Below are 15,005 nucleotides of genomic sequence, written 5' to 3'. Positions count from 1 at the left end.
TTTATTCTTTAGTTTTTTAATTAATTACTTATTATTATTTAATTTTGGTACAGGGGAATTGGACCTAGGGGCACTTAACCACAGAGCTGCATCTCCAGCCATTTTTATTTTTTATTTTGAGACAGAGTCTCACTAAGTTGCTTAGGGCCTCACTAAATTGCTGAGTCTGGCTTTGAACTTGGGATCCTCTTGGCTCAGCCTCCTGAGCGGCTAGAATTACAGGCATGGGCCACTATGCCTAGCTCATTCATTTTATTTTTTACCCAAGATAATAAGTTATAATCAGAGATTACCTACCTTGGTTTCTCAGCCTTCTTCTTTCTTTTATTATGAAAGTGGTGGAAGAAGAGACCTTAATTCAGCTTCATGGATGTCACCTGGTCCCTGCTTCTCAGGGTGGGGAAAGGTGACCCAAAGACTTCTTTTATAACTTGAGGACATTCCCCCCCAATTTTTCTTATCTGAGGAACAAGGCAGCTTTTCTCTGTCCACTAATACAAATATCACAAGGTGGAAAACGTATACATTGTTCAGACAGATGGGAAAAAGATCAGAACCCTGAAGAACATCTTGTGCTTTCTCTCCTGTTGCTTTCTGGGAACTTGTCCATGTTATCTTTTGGAGAATGTAACAACCAACCCCTTGCAGAACTATGTTCAGGGGGCGTGGAGTCAGTGTAGGAAGCCCACCCTTCCCAGAAGGAGGAAGACGGTCACAAGACCAGTATGGCATTGTCCACAGGTCCATTTGGGGAGGACTGTGGACAGAACAGTATCAGAAGAGAGAGAACACATCCCTTATCACAGGGCATTTGCACTTATCTTTTGAGATTTCAAATAGGCCATCACCAAAGTCTTCGGGGAACTGGGCTGGAATGTGTCAACTTGATGCTGCTGCCATTCCCTGCCACAGTATCTCTCACCCAGAAGAGGCCAGGGGCTACATTTCGCAGAATGCACCTCTCCTGGGGTTTCAGGATAGAACACTGGTTAGAGAAGCCCTGGGAGGCCATTACTCTCAAGAAGTGGCACCCGGCAGATGATTCACTAGTGTCAGTTTCGAAACAGATTCCAGATAACTCCTGAGAAGTTACCTGCCTCGGCGCCACCAGCTAACATTGTTGTTAATGATGGCTTCCCTGACCTTTTATCTCTCAGTCCGTAATACCCTGCATTAAAAATCTTTCTATTTAATAGGCATAGCCTGGTTTCTGTGTTCCTGATTATTACAGTAGTTAGGCCAAACCTCAGAATCCCCAATTTGCATATCTGATGGTGTGGGGGAAACAGGCAGTCTTCACTTATTTCATCCTCAACTTTGGTGAGAGGAGACCTCCAGAGGGAAAGTCTGCTTAACGGTGTCCCATCTTAGGAAAATGTTGACTAATGGAGCAAGCAACAAAGTTTGAAAACTTCCAAATCTTCCATTCATCCTGTTTTTCCTTATTTTTATCAAAGTAAGAAATGTATACGGTTTTAAAAAACAAAGTTTAGAAGAATACCTAATAATGTATAAAAAGCCTCCACCTATACATGCCATTCTAAATCCATCCAGATATAGAATGTACAATACTAAGAGTGAAACATGGGCTTTGGATGAGAAGGAGGTGTCAGCGTAGATTCATCAATTGTAGCAAATGTGCCATTCTGATCAGGGATGCAGTAATGGAGGAGGTGGTGCTTGTGTGGATGCAGGGTGAGGCATGGGATCTCTTCTGTGTCTTCCTCTCAGTTTTTCTGACATCCTGTAACTACTCTAAGATATAAAGTCATTTTTAATAGAAGACCCCAACTCGCCTTTCCTAGTCTCATTCTACTTGCCAAAGGTAGTTTTAATTCTTTCCGGCTACCTCTAAATAATCTTATTTTTATGTTACATAAATCATGTCTTTACTTCTGTTCTTGGTTCATCATCATAGACATGATCACCTTCCCATTCTATTAACTGAAATTTTCTCTCTTACGTGTCTTTGGGTCAGTGGGAGGTTGGTTGACCTAGCCAGGCCTGGCTGTCTGGACTGGCTTCCGCTGTTGGTCCAGCAAGCTTGGCTCCTTGCTGTAGGCTGGGCTCCGCTCCACTCCACGTGGATTTACACTGGTGTTCGAGATGTAGGGATGAGGAAGCTCTTCTCTGACAATGGCCAAAGCACAAAAGAGAAAGCTCACTGCGCTTGCCCATTTCAAACCCCACTATCATCTCACTGACCAAAGTACATGGCGCGGTCAAAGTCAAGGATGAAGATGTGCAGTCTGTCTTTAGTAGGAGGGACCACAAAGTCGTGTTGCAAAGGGTGTGGGGAAGGGTAAAGAATTGGGGCCATTTATTACCATATGCCATACTTAATTCTGTTTTTTTTTTTTAGAACTCTCTCCGTATGACTGTGTTAAGCTCAAATAATACCACAACACAGCTTTGCCCAGTGGTTGGCCTCTTTTAAGTGACCATTAAATACTGGCTGATTAGTTTCTTAAATCTCAACACTACCCCTGGGTTCTGAGAAAGAGTTTTCTTGGACAGCTTAAGCTGGAAGACAATTTGGGTGCAGCTTCATCCACATGGGTCTGACTTGACCCTCCTTTGTCCTCTCGCCCCTCTGTGTAGTTAAGACTGTCTTCAGGTGGTGTGTAGACAGCGAGTTGCTACGGAAACATCATTTGATCAGCCCAGAAGATTACTACAATGACACCTTGCCATTTTGCTCTGCACCTAAAGGTAATGCTTCTGTTCTCTCCGAGCTTCGGGTATCTTTCCAGGGACATTCCATAGTAGCAGGGCCACATCAGCCACCTTCACTGCCATTTCTTCATTCATAGGGTTTCCTTTAATTTTTATAGTGACAATTGGGACATAGGTTTTCCTTTAATTTTTATAGTGACAATTGGGAAGGTCAAATCTGAGTGTGCCACTTTCTCCCTCTCTCCCTGCCTGCAAGACAGAAGTTTCAGCTCTTTCATACGGGTTATGATGTCCTCATCAGTTGCCCCAATACCCAGATACCCCCAAATTTTTAGATGTAATTTGAATAGATCTGAAAAGGGAGGGACTAAAGGCATTGATAAGCAGGAGAGCAAGTTCCTGATGAGGCGAGAGCAGTTTTTCACCCACCGAAAATGGGAAGGAGGATGAGTTGGGAGGAAGAGAAGGTGTGTGTTTGTGTGATGTTGGGGCCAGTTTCCTGTGATCAGGGAGGCAAGATCTTCTGAGAATGAATAGATTATAGGCTTCCACAAGGAGGTAGATTTTGGAAGAGTCATTCTCTGAATCCTGTGGCCAGGCATTAGCACTGCCTAGCGGTGCCAAGCTCTCCAGCAGCCCCCATTAGTGGGAGTGTGTGATGATGTCTGGGGGTTTTGGAGCTTAGAAGACATTTGGGGTGGGAGTTCCTGATCCAGGAAGGGGTAGTAGAATCAAGTGTCATGGGTACTAGGCCACTCAGTATTTTAGTTAGTTGGATACTCACTATCTTATGCATGTAAATAAGGATGGAGTTGGTGCATATGAAGGATTTGTGCTCAGAAGTGGGATGGGGGAACCAATTTTCATTGTATTCTTGCTGCAACGGATGTTCTCATTTAGCTTTTGGGGGATGATCTTATCGACGTTAAGAAGCTAAAGCAAAACTTGATTCCTCGCGTCAGCTTTTTAAAAGGCACGTTCTGGGGTATGTGTATGTGACAATGGTCCACTCATGTTCTTTGGGTTGGAAAATTGAAAGATATTTTAACCCTCTAGTTCTAAATTGGAAGTACAAGGAATAAGTTCCAAGAGTAATTCATAGGTTGACGAGCAATTATTTCTGGTGCAGGAGTCAGCCAAGCTGACCGTGGCTTTGGTGGTGTGGTCATCTCAGAAGCACCCGCCTCCTCATCTCAGTTAGGGTGGGTAACTCAATTTGTTTCTTTGGTGCCCTAGGCACCTCCATCGCAGAATGTTCGAAACTGAGGTTCAGGTGTGAGAAGAATTTCACCCCCAAAGGAGCGCAGGGCAAGAAGCTTGCAGTACCCTTCAGGGAGAAGCTTGCTGCGTTTGGAGATGAGTTTGACTACACCATGGACAGCCTGGAGGGGGACTCAATTCCTAAGGGCAAACAAAGGACCAAAGACACTGTCAAGGTTCGTTTTCAGACCTGTGCACAGCAGCGCATGTGGGCAGTGGAGGCAGGGAGGTGGTGAGGGGAAGGGAGTTCAGATGACGCCAAAAGTCGTGATGAATCCGCAGCAAATTAGAGTTTGGGTTGGCCTCGGTGGGTCACGCCAAGATGTCAACACGCACAGTCCCTTTGCCTGTCGTTGACTATACTTCTGTGTGTTTCAAAGAAAGCAAGACCACCAAAGAATAAAAACTGGATGAAACACTTACATGTGCCCCAGAGAGAACTGGAGCGACTTCTTCTCGCCAGAATGGAGAGTCGAAACCACTTCCTAAGAAACCCTCGCTTTTTCCCTCCTAACACTCCACATGGGGGCAAGTCTCTTATTTTTCCTCCAGTTAAGCCAGCACTGATGGGAGATCCCCCAAGTCCAGAGCTGGAACAGAGGTACGTCTCTCCCGGACTTACACCCTCAGACAACCTGACTCTCAGTAGTAAAACCCGGAAGGTCCTGGGTCTGGTCTGGCTGTGGTGGCCCCTGGAGTTTTGGGGACAGGGTAGCAGTATCTGTACAGAGCAGGGGCTCTCTCTCCAGAGTCCTGGTCTTATACTTTTCTGACCTGTCAGAGTCATAAATAGGGGCACAGAGAAAATGGAGGTTGGTGTTGGTTCTCTGTTGACAGTGGACCAGTCTGGGTCCCCTAAGAGGCATCGCCATAGCCATGTACTCCTCCCGTGGAATTCATGTGTCTTGGATAATACCAATGCTTACAATTTGATTAGTTAAAGGTAATTAGTGCAAATTGTGATGCTTTCTTCAAGAGAGTACCTTCGCCTATATTTTCAGTCATTGTCCTAATGAAGGGAACAAATTGCTTCATAGGTGTGTGATTTTAATGGACTATTAGCATTTTTTAAATTAGACAACTCATATTTTTGTATAAAAAATACTGGAAAAGACTAACATTTGAAAATAAAAACTGTGTTAAAAACCTAGTTAATGTATTGACATTTAAGCTTCCAGAGTTTGCCCTGTGCATTTTGAAAGCCACATTCATGACTACGTATGTCTTCACAAGGATTGGATCATGTGTTAAAATGATTTTCTAACCTGTTTAAACAACAACAATCAAAAACCCCAAGAAGCGACATACTGTGAATCTTTGCTGGCCGCGCGCGTGTTTGTCTTTGCACCAATGTCACTGCGTAGTATTTTGTCATGTAGAAGAAACTCACAGCCTTTCTCTCCCCTGTTTCCTTCCCACAGTTACATGGATGCTCCAGTGTTTCTAGCTAAACCATCAATTGGGTTTTTCACAGATTATGAAATTGGACCAGTTTATGAGGTAGAAATGTTGATTCTTTATCGATCCCACCTCATTTCTTTCCTTATTAAAAAAATCCTTATGGAATTTAAAAAATACAAACCATACACATAACTATGAAAAATATGGTAATGAACCCTCATGTGCCCATCACCCAGTGTAGATAACTTCAGCGGTTATCTGCATTTTGCAAATTTGGTTTCATCTGTCACCCCTACAGCTTCTTCATGTGTGTGTCCACGTGCACACTCACAAGCTGGCATATTGTGAGAGGAAGCTTACACAGCACATTCTTCTTCAATTAATAATTAAGTATCTCTAACAGACGAGGACTTTTAAAAAGCAACCATAATACCATTATCACACTCAGCCATACTAGCCATGATTCCTTAATATAGACTAATAACGCATCAATGTTTGATCTTCCTCCAGTTGATTAAAAAGTCAGTTGATTTATTTGAACCAGAATCTAAACATTGCTTTTGGCTGAAAATGATTCTTTGTTCTCCCTTAGTTGAGAATAATTTCTCCCTCCCCCCTAACTTTTAAAAAATGCCATTTATTTGTTGAAGGAACTTGATTTTTTGCATTCTGGATTTGGCCAATTGCCTTCTTATTGCTGACATTCAACCTGTTCCTTTATTCTCTACTTTTTACGTAAACTGGTAATTAAATGTAGAGGTTTGATTAGATGATTACATTCAGATTCATTTTTTTTTTTTTTTGGTCAAGAATACTTCTTTGGTGGTACCGTGTATTTCTTTTTTTTTATTTTTATTGTAAACAAATGGGATACATGTTGTTTCTCTGTTTGTACATGGAGTAAAGGCATACCATTTGTGTAATCATAAATTTACATAGGATAATGTTTTTTGATTCATTCTGTTATTTTTTTCCTCCCCCCTCTTTTCCCTCTATACAGTCCTTCCTTCCTCCATTCTTGCCACCTCCTTAACCCTAACCCTAAACCTAACGCTAACCCCACCCACCCCCCATTATATGTCATCATCCGCTTATCAGCGAGATCATTCGTTCTTTGGTTTTTTGAGATTGGCTTATCTCACTTAGCATGATATTCTCCAATTTCATCCACTTGCCTGCAAATGCCATAATTTTATCATTCTTTATGGCAGAGTAATATTCCATTGTGTATATATATGCCACAGTTTCTTTATCCATTCATCAATTGAAGGACATCTAGGTTGGTTCCACAATCTGGCTATGGTGAATTGAGCAGCAATGAACATTGATGTGGCTGTATCTCTGTAGTATGCTGATTTTAAGTCCTTTAAAATCAGACCGAGGAGTGGGATAGCTGGGTCAAATGGTGGGTCCATTCCAAGCTTTCTGAGGAATCTCCATACTGCTTTCCAGAGTGGCTGCACTAATTTGCAACCCCACCAGCAATGTATGAGTGTACCTTTTTCCCCACATCCTCGCCAACACCTGTTGTTGCTTGTGTTCTTGATAATCGCCATTCTAATTGGGGTGAGATGGAATCTTAGGGTAGTTTTGATTTGCATTTCTCTTATTACTAGAGATGTTGAACATTTTTTCATATATCTGTTGATTGCTTGTAGATCTTCTTCTGTGAAGTGTCTGTTCATTTCCTTAGCCCATTTGTTGATTGGATTATTTGTATTCTTCATGTAGAGTTTTTTGAGTTCTTTATATGTTCTGGAAATTAGTGCTCTATCTGAAGTATGAGTGGCAAAGATTTTCTCCCACCCTGTAGGCTCTCTCTTCACATTGCTGATAATTTCCTTTGTTGAGAGAAAGCTTTTTAGTTTGAATTTATCCCAGTTGTTGATTCTTGCTTTTATTTCTTGTGCTATGGGAGTCCTGTTAAGGAAGTCTGATCCTAAGCCAACAAGTTGAAGACTTGGACCTACTTTTTCTTCTATAAGATTCAGGGTCTCTGATCTGATTCTGAGGTCCTTGATCCATTTTGAGTTGAGTTTTGTGCAGGGTGAGAGATAGGGGTTTAATTTCATTCTGTTGCATATGGTTTTCCAGTTTTCCCAGCACCATTTGTTGAAGAGGCTATCTTTTCTCCATTGCATATTTTTGGCCCCTTTGTCTAGTATGAGAAAATTGTATTTATTTGGGTTTGTGTCCGTGTCCTCTGTTCTGTACCATTGATCTACGTGTCTATTTTGGTACCAATACCATGCCATTTTTGTTACTATTGCTTTGTAGTAGAGTTGAAGATCTGGTATTGCGATACCCCCTGCTTCGCTCTTTCTGCTAAGGATTGCTTTAGTTATTCTGGTTTTCTTATTCTTCCAGATGAATTTCATAATTGCTTGCTCTATTTCTGTAAGTTACGTCATTGGGATTTTAATTGGAATTGCATTGAATCTGTATAGCACTTTTGTTAGTATGGCCATTTTGACAATATTAATTCTGCCTATCCAAGAACATGGGAGATCTTTCCATTTTCTATAATTTCTTTCTTTAGTGTTCTGTAGTTCTCATTGTAGAGGTCTTTCACCTCTTTTGTGAGATTGATTCCCAAGTATTTTATTTTTTTCAAGGCTATTGTGAATGGGGTAGTTTTCCTAACTTCTCTTTCTGAAGATTCATCCCTTATGTATAAAAATGCATTGGATTTATGAGCATTGATCTTGTAACCTGCTACTTTACTGAATTCACTTATGAGTTCTAAAAGTTTTCTGGTGGAATTTCCAGGTTCCTCTAAATCCGTGTATTTCTTATTGCTGAGGAGGAAACATTCTCTCTGGGGTCAGGTGTAAGCCTCTCTAAAGTTCTTATCAGCCTTTGACTTCCTGTTTAGCAGCACTGGATGATTGTTGCCTACGTTTCTCTTAATTGGGGGTTTACAAAATGGCCATTTCTAGTTTTGTTTTTCCTTTTGCATTCATTAGCTATGATTTTCTATTAAAAAAACAAAACAACTTTCCCTCTAACTTCTATTCCCACCTCCTCTTCATTGTACTCTCCTTACCTCGGCAGGTAATGATTTCTATTGGTATGGTTTCCTCTATTGTTTCCTTTTGGAGCCATAAGCAAATATGTATGTATCTTTTTTTTTCTACAGAAAACATACAGAGACTTTTTACCTCTGAGCCCCTTTCCTTCTTACTCTCCTCTGCCCCTTAACAGCACAGCCAGTAATTCCTCTAAGAGCCACACATTGAGATTTCCTTATCTCTTTTCCCAACTTCTGCCTTAATGCTGGCCTGCGGTCACTCTGGGGAATCAGGTCAAGACCGCACTTAGCTCCTCCCACTAGGTGCAAATGCAACAGGGCCTCACGACAACAGCCCCTTCACAGGCAGCGGATCGCATGTTAGAGTTTAAAGAGCTTGCGCATGTCCATAATCTTTAGGAACTTCTCCATCATTCATGGCAAAAGCACACACACGAGCAAACACACCTTAGTGACTGGGTGTAGCAAGGTTCTAGAAGAGCATGGGGGACCAGAAGTATCACTGTAGCCATTTGTGGAAAATACAATCCGCCAATCTGAATTTTATCTAGTGAGGCCCCTTGAGAATCATCATGTGTCCATTGGGCCTATGACTGTGCACATCAGTTTTAACCAGCTACACTATGAAGTTTAAGGATGTTTCAGATTTTCAGAGCCTCTAAAAATGTATGTCCCATGCACACTGAAACTCCCAGAGAATACGCCTCAAAGAAGTGAGTGAACCAAGGCAGATGAAGACATGGAACATGGAAAGAGATCCAACACAGGACAGGGGTGAAGGGAATCCCCGGTTTAAAAATTTTGGGGTCACTGTTGCTGCAAAGCAGATTTCTCAAAATTTAGTGACAAATGCTCATGGGTTCTGTGGGTCAGAAATGTGGGCAGGACACAGTGGGAGTGATTTATTCTATAATGTTTTAAGACCATACCTGGCAAGTCAGTACTTAGGGGTGACTTGAAAGTTTGGGGCTGGAATTATTGGAGGATTTCACTCACATGGGTGCTGATGCTGAGGTCGTTGACCTCAACTGACCTGGAACTTGTCTACCCGGCCTGGGCTTCCTCACAGGGTGGTGACCTCAGATAATCAGATTTTACACAACAACATCAAGTGAGCATCCTTGTAAGCCAGATGACTTTTATGACATAACCTTGGCAGCTACACAGCACTTCTTCCTCTGCATGCTTTGGGTTGCAAGCAAGTCACCATATTTGGCCCAGATTCAAGGGGAAGATACCTAGATCTCACCTCTCAATGGGAGGAGTGTCAGAGAACCTGTGAGTGTGTCTCAAAAGCTGCTATGGGGGTCATCCTGTTTGAAAGCTTAGCAGTGGGTGTAACAGGCAACCAGCCCAGATTAGAAGAGGTCAGAAGGCCCTAGGAGAGGTTCATTTATGGAGGAGACATGGATAATCAGAGTCCCTGATACATCTGGATGTATTGGGAAGAGATTTGTAGAGTAGTGGAGAGGGACTGAGTTATTGCTTAAGTAGACAACAAAGAAAATAATTAGTTGATTATTAACTTCAGAAAAAAATTTGCAGGAGGTAGGGAAAGGAAACAGGGCTTGACTCTTGCTCAGCTGGGAATAGCATTTAAAGAGTACCTTTAATGCACTCATTACTGACCTAACCAGTAGTACGATGAGACTATATTGGGAAGATGGGGGAAGGGAAAGTCACACATTGAATTGGGAGAAGAAAGAGAGCTCTCTTTCTTCTCCATCCATTAACATCATCCATCTGCTGTTAATACCTAAAACTTAAGGGGGAAAACCTTCAGAGATGTGGAAATAAATAAGAATAATCAGCTGAAGGTGGAAAAAGCATTTGTCCTTCAAGGGTGGGAAATGGCAGGGTGGAGACCAGGGGAAGAGGAAGGATTTCTATTTTTAAAACTTTGTAGAACTTTCTATCTCTTCAAACTATGAGACTGTTCAACTCTGATGAAAATAACTTTGAAAAGCACTCTCCATATAAAACAAAACAAAAACACCAGGCCTAGATCATTGTACAGATGTATGCTACCAAACATTCAAGTGACTGCCTATGGTGTATAAATTTGAATTATAAATTTTAAAATTAATTTATGTGAATTTTATATAAATTGTTTGAGAGGCTAGAAAAAGAAGGACCCTGCCTTCATTTTCGATAATAAGCCTAAGATTTCCTTGACACTAAATGAGAAAACATAATCTTGCTGAAGAACGTAGATACAGGAATAGTAGGTAAAAAGCAGCAAACCAGATCAAGCAGGAGTTAAAAAACAAGCACACACACAGAAGCAAGTGTGACTCAGGAATGCAAAGAATGTCTTGAGGGAGCTGAGTTGGCCACTGGCTGCACCAGCCTTTCATTTTTCCCTGCAAGCCTTCTAGTGCCCATAAGGAAAGCCAACCCACTTCACACTCCATATCATTATCCCTGCCTCAGACCTTCCAGCCTCCCAGCTACCACTTGTCACTGCCTGACCATCTACCTGTTCCCATCCCAGCTGATCACTGGTAGAAGCATTAATAATTGGGATGTCACCATGCTAGGAGCCTCACACCCTTTTTCCTGCCAGCTAGAGTTCTTTCTGCCACCAGGCTGGTGAGTAAGCCAATTCCAGAATGGCATGCTAAGGGTCTACTATTTTAGGACTCTTTTTGTTCTGACTGTATCGGCTTAGATTTCCTTAAAGCAGAGCCTGAGATGGTGAGATTACTTACTATCATTTACAATTCCAATGAGGAAAGAAGGAAAGGGGATAAAGGAGGGAGAGCTAATTTGAGAATGTATTATAGAGCTGACCACCATTAAGCACGATCGATTATTTTGTCTTGTGGGACATCCCCTGAGAAGCCTATAACCCCCCAGCTCTCACCTTTCCCTAGTGGGAGGTTTGCCTCGTGTGGCTGGAAGCAAGGCATGACTCAGCTGATGTGAACAGCTACTGCCAGGAGCACCTCAGTCTATAATGACAGCAATAGCTGCAACTAGCTCTGTGACTGAGGGATCAGTGCATGCTCTTGCCAGGGCACATCCGTGGAGGTGTGCAGACCTGCCAATGGAAAATAAGTTAATCCCTACCTCACTCCATACCCCAAACCAAGAGTTTCCAGTAAAGCTCTCAAGGTAAAAGAGCAATTTTTTAGTAAAAAATATAGGGTTTATGCAAAGATTTCTTGAAACTAAAGCACAAACCATAAAAGGTTGATAAATTACATATTAAATTTTATGAAACTGAAGCTGAGGGTGTAGCTCAGAGGTTAAGTGGGCGCTTAGCATGCATAAGGCCCTGGGTTCAGTTCCTAGCATGTGCGCACACATACACACACACGCGCGCACAGACCAATAAAATAAAAAATAAAGAATAAATAAAATTTGAGAACATACATCAAAAGATAATGCACGTTTGTAAACTGGTAGATGTTTGTAACATCTACTTTATAAAGAATTAGTTTCCAGCATATATAAAAAACTCTTACAAGTCAACAAGAAAAGAAAAAATCTCTGCAGTGGCAAGAGGTAAGAAGATATGAATAAACAATTCACAAAAGAGTAAACCCAAATAGCAAATAAACATGAAAAGGTGCTCACTATCATTAATAACAGAGGAATGAAAATTAAAAATATAAAATGGTTCTCTCCAAATTATGGCCTGGTTCATAGGTGAATTGATCCAAAATGTTGTACTGGTCAAAAATGAACTTAAGGAGCTAGGGATGTAGCACCCAGCACCTGCCTCGCATATACAAGACCTGGATTCAATCCCAAGCACTGGGAAAAAAAAAACTTAGATGGAATATATACCTGTGACTAAAAATACGAAGACATATTTCAAATCTGTGTAGATGCCATCTGATGGGGAGCTGGCAGAGGGCTTCAACTGAATTTATAATATTTTGTTTCTCAAGTTAGGTAATGGAAACATGGCTTTTGCTATGTTATAATCGATACATTTTTTTCTAGTATTATATTTCACAAAATCGAAGCAAAAGATGTGTACATGTTCCCTCCAGTGCTAGGCAGTGTGCTGGGTGCTGTTGTGGTTTAGTTTCAGGCTTACCCTTAGGGATCTCCCACTGTGAGGCAGGGAGAGAAGGCTGGGTTTAACAGGGGCTGGATAGGTTGAATGGTGGAGAGAGGCCCAGTTACAACCCTGACACACAAGTGCCCATGATATCCCTTGACTGGGCCTATGGGAAGAAGTGACTCAAAGGACAATGTGGGGAGGAGACAATACATGAGGTGAGGTGGTCAAAACGCTGGAGCCAGATGTCCTGGACTTGAATCTCTACATTGTTGCTCATGGGTGAAGGAGCCTCTTTGCACTTCGTGTTCTTCAGCTGTTAAATAGAGACAGTGCCCGCCTTTCCTGGTTGTTGAGAGGTTGAGGAGGCACAGAGTAAATGCTCAATAATGAGTGCGATCAGCCTTCTGCATCTGTAAGTTCCATATCCATGGATTCAACCAAGAATGGATTGAAATATCACTCCCCCTAAATTTTTGAAAGTTCCATAAAACCAAACTTGAATTTGCTGCGTGCTGAGCACAGCGCTGAATCCTTGCATATGCAGGGATAGATAGGTGGACCTTGCCATAGCATCCCATCATTTCACTTTGAGCATTGTTCCCCTTGAGTCTTGTTCACATGCTATTTAATTAGGCCTACAAGGTTGCATCCGTACTGAACACACAGACATTTTTCTTGTCATTGTTCCCTAAACGATATAATGTACTAACTATTTTACATAAGACCTTACGCCGTATGAGGTGCCATAAGTAATCTAGAGATGATGTGCACTTGATCTTAGCCCAAAGGCCGAGAAGCGATAGAGATGACTTAAAGTGTAGGGGAGGATGTGTGTAGGTCATATGTCAGTATATAAAATACTGAGCCATTTTATATAAGGGATCTGATAAAGGATCTGCAGGGTTTAGTTATCCACTGGGGTCCTGGAACCAACCCCCAAGGATACAGAGAGGCAATAGGACATCTTTACCTTTTTTTGTTTGTTTTGTTTTTACTGTGGAAACTTCCTGAAAGAAACAAAAGTAGACAGAGTAACATAATGAATCCCCTATGCTTATCTCCGACACATGGCCAGGGTTATTTCATTTATGCCTCCTCCCTTTCCATATTATTTAAAGTAAGTCCCAGCACCATATCGCCATGTCCTTAAAAGCTGCTGCCTAACAGATGCCTAACAAATGCCCTTGCCTTTGAATAGATGGTCATCTCCCTGCAGAACACCACCTCTGCCAGCCGCTACCTGCGAGTCCTCCCACCTTCTACTCCACACTTTGCTCTGGGATTGGGTGAGTTCAGCATAGTGACTTTCTAGACGGCTTCAAAATTAAGTGCTGGGCTGGCTGCCGTTCCTGAGCCACCTGGTCCTCCTGACTCCCTGTCCTGGGCTCAGGGCTTCTCCCTCAGCCGTCACTGGAGGCCCTCGTGCTAGGCGGACAGCCTCCCAGGGACGCCCCAGCGCCTCTTTCCTGATCACCTCCCTCAAGGCACAGGTTCTGCCCCCTCCCACCCTTCCTGCTGTCACTGCCCTTAGTCAGGCCCTCCTCTTGCTCATGTCCCCACAGCAGCTGCCCAGCTTCGGTGTGAGTGTTGGTCATGGCACTCCCCCTTGGACCTTAGCATTTTTGCCTGAAGTCCCTGCCCTCGAAGCCTGACCCTTCGCACACCCTGGTGGTTCTGCCATCAGCCTGGCCTTGACCCGGAAGGGATTCACTCATGAGCCAGTCCCAGCCGTGGCTGGTCTGAGGCAGCCAGGCTCAGCTAGGGTGGTTGGTCACTGGCGGCTTTTGTTGTGCACAGGGATGTTCCCAGGAAAAGGCGGAATGGTGGCTCCTGGAATGACTTGCCAGTACACGATACAGTTTATCCCCGACTGTCTCGGGGATTTTGATGATTTCATTCTAGTCGAGACCCAGTCCCCCAACACGCTCCTGATTCCCCTGCAGGCCCGGAGGCCACCCCCCGTGCTGACCTGTGAGTGTGTGCTGCCATTCCCAGGGATTCAGTCAGGGCCAGGGGATCCCCGCCCATCCCTTAGCAACACAGAGCTTGGTCCTCCTGGGCTTCTGGGTGGGGAACTGCCAAGCAGCTTCCACACCACCTTCCACAATGTCAGGTTCTGATTTTACTGCTTGCTTTTGGATGCCCCCTGAAGGTTGATTCATACCAGGGTGGGAAGGCCTGCAGCCGCTAACCCCATCAGAGAGGTAGCCAGCTGCTGAACACCCCTGAAGCCATAGTGAGGCAAGGAGCAGGTGCCTGGGCACCCTGAGGAGCCTGCAGTAGATGTTGTCTCTGTGGCCATGGGGTGGGCTCCAGTGGAAGAACTTCTATTGGACACCCTCCCTTATAAGCCTTTTCAGCTGGGTGCAGGTGGAATTTGGGACTCTGACGCCCCTCACTTCTGCTACAAACCCTAGGGTCATGCTGGGTGGCCCTGGTCAAGGCAGGAGTCCACAGTGTGTGCGGCTCCCACAGCTCTGGCTGGGAGTAGACAGAGTCCTATGGTGCTACTGCTACGTGGCCCAGAGCAGCCTGAGCAGAACCCAAGTGGTACAGGGTCAGGTGTGTCCCCTCTATCCTCTCTGCTTGGGGTGATGGCCTGGGGGTCTCCAGGTCCTT

General features: G+C 43.4%; 1 protein-coding gene across 4 annotated transcripts in view; it reads left to right on the top strand.

Moving 5' to 3' along the window:
- The window catches only part of Dlec1 (DLEC1 cilia and flagella associated protein), a 52,259-nt gene that overhangs the window by 5,019 nt on the left and 32,235 nt on the right, over positions 1–15,005 (top strand). Inside the window, exons 3-8 of one of the 4 annotated variants that reach the window (XM_047531073.1) lie at positions 2,602–2,712; positions 3,913–4,112; positions 4,317–4,537; positions 5,358–5,436; positions 13,585–13,672; positions 14,184–14,357. In XM_047531073.1, coding sequence (XP_047387029.1) covers positions 2,602–2,712; positions 3,913–4,112; positions 4,317–4,537; positions 5,358–5,436; positions 13,585–13,672; positions 14,184–14,357 — 873 coding nt within the window. The remainder of the gene's footprint in view (positions 1–2,601; positions 2,713–3,912; positions 4,113–4,316; positions 4,538–5,357; positions 5,437–13,584; positions 13,673–14,183; positions 14,358–15,005) is intronic. The other 3 variants (XM_047531076.1, XM_047531074.1, XM_047531075.1) reach the window with 3 other exon arrangements.

The sequence above is a fragment of the Sciurus carolinensis genome, chromosome 17 (genome assembly GCF_902686445.1).
Source record: "Sciurus carolinensis chromosome 17, mSciCar1.2, whole genome shotgun sequence".
NCBI lineage: Eukaryota > Metazoa > Chordata > Mammalia > Rodentia > Sciuridae > Sciurus > Sciurus carolinensis.
The sequence above is the reverse complement of the archived record's forward strand: the minus strand, read 5'-3'. Positions and strand labels throughout refer to the sequence as shown.